This window comes from Theropithecus gelada, unplaced genomic scaffold (assembly GCF_003255815.1).
Source record: "Theropithecus gelada isolate Dixy unplaced genomic scaffold, Tgel_1.0 HiC_scaffold_2789, whole genome shotgun sequence".
NCBI classification, from domain to species: Eukaryota; Metazoa; Chordata; class Mammalia; order Primates; family Cercopithecidae; genus Theropithecus; species Theropithecus gelada.
Genome location: NW_020259266.1, coordinates 1 through 5,239, shown reverse-complemented (window position 1 = coordinate 5,239; position 5,239 = coordinate 1). Strand labels below are relative to the sequence as shown.

Sequence of the window (5,239 nt, the reverse complement as noted above, 5' to 3'; positions counted from 1 at the left end):
CCCTTACCATTTTTTCCTTCATTTCCACCTTGGTAAATCTGACAATTATGTTTCTTGGGGTTACTCTTCTCGAGGAGTATCTTTATGGTGTTCTCTGTATTTCCTGAATTTGAATGTTGGCCTGCCTTGCTAGGTTGGGGAAGTTCTCCCGGGTGATATCCTGAAGAATGTTTTCCAGCTTGGTTCCATTCTCCCCATCACTTTCAGGTACACCGATCAAATGCAGATTTGTTCTTTTCATAGTCCCATATTGCTCGGCAGCTTTGTTTGTTTCTTTTTACTCTTTTTTCTCTAAACTTTTCTTCTCACTTCATTTGGTTAATTTGATCTTCAATCACTGATACCCTTTCTTCCACTTGATCGAATCAGCTACTGAAGCTTGTGCATGGGTCATGTAGTTCTCATGCCATGGTTTTCAGCTCCATCAGGTCATTGAAGGTCTTCTCTACACTGTTTATTGTAGTTAGCCATTCGTCTAATCTTTTTTCAAGGTTTGTAGCTTCCTTGCGATGTTTTCGCACATCCTCCTTTAACTCGGAGAAGTTTGTTATTACCGACTTTCTGAAGCCTACTTCAGTCATCTTGTCAAAGTCATTCTCTGCCCTTTTTTGTTCCGTTGCTGGCGAGGATCTCTGATCCTTGGGAGGAGAAGGGGCGCTGTGGTTTTTAAAATTTTCAGCTTTTCTGCTCCGGTTTCTCCACCTCTTTGTGGTTTTCTCTCCCTTTGGTCTTTGATGCTGGTGACCTATAGATGGGGTTTTGGAGTGGATGTCCTTTTTGTTGAAGTGGATGCTATTCCTTTCTGTTTGTTAATTTTCTTGTTAACAGTGAGGTCCCTCAGCTGCAGGTCTGGTGGAGTTTGCTGGAGGTCCACTCCAGACCCTCAAACAGGGATTTCTTGGTGTCGCCTGTTCTGTCCCCTGCGTTTAAATCCAGGGAGAGAATGTACATATGCTTTCTGCGTATGTTTTGTTAGTATGTTTTCCAGTATTTGTGCAAGAAAAGAAACTGAAAAATAAACATATTCTATCAAAATATTGGGAAAATGGGGCCCTTAGCACACAAGATCTGTGTCTGCACTGCCGCAAGAGCTCTGTTCACTTGAATGCTGCATGGAAAATTCAACGCAATTGATGCAAAGTAGTTGAAATCTTGTGTTAGTCTCTGTGCTGCAAGTCATGAGGGTAGTTTACAGGGAGAGTCGGGGTGCCCTACATTGGCTCATCTGTGGCAAGTGTACTGAGCACGTGCAGCCCATTTTTGGTCATTCCCCAGGGCAGTCACCGTCTGCCCTGCATTTAGAAGGATACTTTTATTTCTGTGGAAGGAAAACTGGCTTTGGTTTCTGTGACCACTCCATTCTGCCTCCCATCAGATCATCTGGGAGGTTTTGCTGTCTAATCTCTGTCGGTTAAATCTTCTGTCATCCCTGTCCTGCCTGTGTCATCAGGAATCTGCAGGAGTCTGAAGAGGAGGAAGCTCTCCAGGAATCCTGGGATGAAGGTTATTGGACTCCCTCAATTCCTCCTGACATGTCTGCCTCATACCAGTCTTACAGCAGCACCTTTCACTCATTAGAGGAACAACAAGTCGACTTGGCTCTTGACGTGGGCAGTGAGTACTCCATTGTGAAGGTGATAAAGCTCCAGTTCATGTCCCAAGTAGACCCCGTAATCTTGGGGCTTTCCATCCCTGGTTGGGCTGAGAGTTGCCATCACTGTGGGTTTAACCTATAGATCAATGTAGATTTCAATCACTCTGGAGTCGAGTCTGAAGTACAGGCATGGCATGGTTCAGTGAGCTTTAATATCTTGCTAGTCTCAGGCCATGCCAGTGCCACCCTAGACTGACTGTCAGGACATGGAACTCAAGGCAGGTGTGGCAAACTCACACCAAGCCATGCAGCACATGCCCAGGTGTCGTCTGTCAGATCAGTTCATGTGAATTAAATGTGTCTTGCCAGCTACAAAGTTCCTCATGAGTTTTGTTCCCAAAGCATGTCTGTGCGGTTCTTTACCTGCCCGAGGCCAGTGTCACCCTTGTCTACCTCTGAATCGGAGATGTGACCCAGGTTTCAGTGAATTTATCCCCATTTTCTGTGTCTTCTGAGTTGGCTTGTTTTAGCTCATCTGTCCATCGTCTTGCTGGTATGTTTTCTAGATAAAGGACTGACTTTTCACCCACAAAAGCCATAATAGCTGATGCTTCTGTGTAGAACCAAGTCTCGTTGTAACAAGAGCTGGACTATTACACCCCTACATGAAATCTCAGTGTCCACAATCTCATAAACTATCAAATCCTGGGTATTTGATGTGAGAAACCTGAATATTGCAGTATCTCTCCTACGAGGTGTTAGAAGTATTTGCCTAGAATCTATTGGGAAAGTCATTGCTCATTTGTGTACACAAACCTAGGACAGATCACATTGGGAAGATAACATTCCAAAACAGGAGAATTTTGCCCAAGGCTCATGAAAGGAACCAAGTCAGTTCTCTCAAGACTTGACCTCATGCCTCTGGTTATGTTTCTCTCAAAGTCTTCTGTTCCCACACTGAGAAGACTGATGTCCCTGTGTTAGGATTGGACAGAGGAATGTTTCTGTGTGCAAGGAAGAACTGCTTCATGTAAGAGGCCCCATCTGAATTTCTTTGCAGGACATTGGTGTGATGAAGTGAAAAAGGAGGACCAAGAGGCCACAGGTCCCAGGTGAGTCTGAGAAATTGTGGACAGTTCATGTGCTGTTGACACCTAGAGACGCCAAGTGCAGGGAAAACAGTACATGCTGAAAAGAGTGACTTTGGCTTATCAGACAAGTCTGAATTATGCCTACTAATATTGCTTTTGGTTTTCATTACAGTAAATATTTAGGTTTCCATTTTTTCCTACCCTTATCATTTACTAACCTACTGAAGGTTGACCATACCTCAAAAGCTGTATTCTCATGGTGACTGCAGGGAAACTTGAGCACATTTTATGCCAAATTATTGAGCCCACTGTTTTCATGATCACTGTTCGCTGTTCGTCCTGAGGACACAAATACAAAGTGTTCTTTGACTGCCTCATCAGTGTGTCACCTGGCCGATCCACTGAGCTCTTGCTCTCTCTGTCTATCTCTGTCTCGTGTGTGTGTGTGTGTGTGTGTGTGTGTGTTTCTTTCTCTTTCATCCTTTTCTACCTGGCCCTGATTGTGCCAACATTAAGGCAATAATCTGTTCCCTCATTAATAGAGCTGTCCTTTTTCTTTCCAAACACTTCCGTATGTTCCCTATGAAATCTAGCTGGGGCTGTGTGGTTTCTGATTCCCCCCTGGCTTATTCTTTACTTTTCCTACTTTTCCAGGCTCAACAGGGAACTGCTGGATGAGAAAGAGGCTGAAGTCTTGCAGGACTCACTGGATAGATTTTATTCAACCCCTTGCGGGTATCTCGAACTGCCTGACTTATGCCAGCCCTACAGAAATGCCTTCTACTCGTTGGAAGAAGAGCACTTTGGCTTGGCTCTTGACATGGACAGTGAGTTCCTTACTATGAAGGTGATAAGGCTCCACCTGGTCTTCCCGATAGGGCTGATATTCCTGTTCCAAGTGGCCCTTCCTGACCCGAGAGATGTCATTGCTGCTGGCAGGACCTATGGACACATATAGGTTGTAATGCAACTGTAGTTTCAGTTGGAAGCCCAGATATGAAATGGGTCAGTGAGCATGGCTCTATTCCTAGTGTCCAGGCATGCCTGTGGCAACCTGAACCCACTCTCAGCACATTGGACTGAGGCAGATGTAAAAAATTCACAGAACTATGATTCGGACTCAACATTTGTAGATTTCCTCCTTTATTCTACTTTCAGTGTCTTGCGACCATGAACAAGTTGGGAATTTGATGAGACAGGGCTGAATACAGCAGTTTTCCTCCTAGAAATCATCTGGGGCATTTTCTTTGAATTGATGGGAATAATAAGGCATAACTACTTGCACAAATTCAGGATAAATGATTTTGGGATAACTGTCTACCAGAATAGGGACATTTGACCCTTGGTTCTGAGATGTAAATCAAAGAATCTCTATCATGACCGGCTTTGAGGCCTCCTGCAGTGTATCTCTCACATTATCCTGTTCTCATGCTGAGGAGCCTGTGGTCCCTGTGTGGGGATTAGAGAGTGGACTGTTCTGGGTGTAGGTGAATTGGCTTATTTTGCCTGTCCCTGTCTGATTTTATTGCAGGAATTACAAAGGAAGAAGAGGAAGAAGACCAAGGCCCACCATGCCCCAGGTAACTCTGAGCAATTGACAACAGCTAATTCTGTGTTGACACCTGGAGACTCCTGGTTCGGGGAAAACAGAGCGGGCCGACATTATTGATTACATCTTTTCAACCAAGCCTGAATTATTCCTACTAACATTGCTGTTGGTTTTCATTGCATTACATATTTAGGTTCCCATTTCTTCCTCCCCTTATCATTTACTAACCTACTGTAGGTGGACCATACTTCAAAAGCTCTATTCTCATGGTGACTGCACGGAAACTTGAGCACATTTGATGGAAAATTATTGATCACAGCCTTTTCATGATCACTGTATGCTGTGTGTCCTGAGGGCACTAACTCAGAGTGTCCTGTTACTCCCTCATCAGTGTGTCACCTGGACAACTCACCGAGTGCTCTCTGTCTCTCTCTGTCTCTCTGTCTGCCTCTGTTCTCTGTCTGTCTTTCTCTTTCATCCTTTTCCATTTGGCCCTGTTCTGTCCCAACATGAAGGCAATAATTTGTTACCTCATTCATGGATCTATCATTTTTCTTTCTTGACCACTTCCTTGTGCTACTCATGAAATCTAGTTGGGGCTCTGTTGTGTCTGATGTCTCCTGACTTATTCTTTACTTTTTCTACTTTTCCAGGCTCAGCAGAGAGCTGCTGGAGGTAGTAGAGCCTGAAGTCTTGCAGGACTCACTGGATAGATATTACTCGACTCCTTACAGTTATCTTGAGCTTCCCGATTCATGCCATCCCCAGGGAAGTTCCCTTTACTCATTGGAGGAACAACACGTTGGCTTTTCTCTTGGCGTGGATGGTGAGTACCTTTCTCTGAAGCTGATGAGGATCCACTGAGTCTTCTGTATAGAGATCATATTCCTGCTCCAAGTGGCCGTTACTGAGCTGAGAGATGTCACTGCTGCAGTGAGGACCTATAGGCACATGTAGATTCAATGAAACTCTAGTTCCACCTGGAAGCCCAGACATGGGATGGGT

At 44.6% G+C, this 5,239-nt stretch overlaps 1 protein-coding gene across 1 annotated transcript; it reads left to right on the top strand.

Moving 5' to 3' along the window:
* Positions 1-1,453: 1,453 nt before the first annotated feature.
* Positions 1,454-5,060, top strand: LOC112617611 (neuroblastoma breakpoint family member 3-like; the record flags this gene model as incomplete). Its single annotated transcript, XM_025374331.1, has 5 exons — positions 1,454-1,614; positions 2,655-2,706; positions 3,340-3,512; positions 4,217-4,265; positions 4,888-5,060. Coding segments are annotated over exons 1-5 (529 nt in total), but the record flags the coding sequence as incomplete, so codon positions are not given.
* Positions 5,061-5,239: the final 179 nt, after the last annotated feature.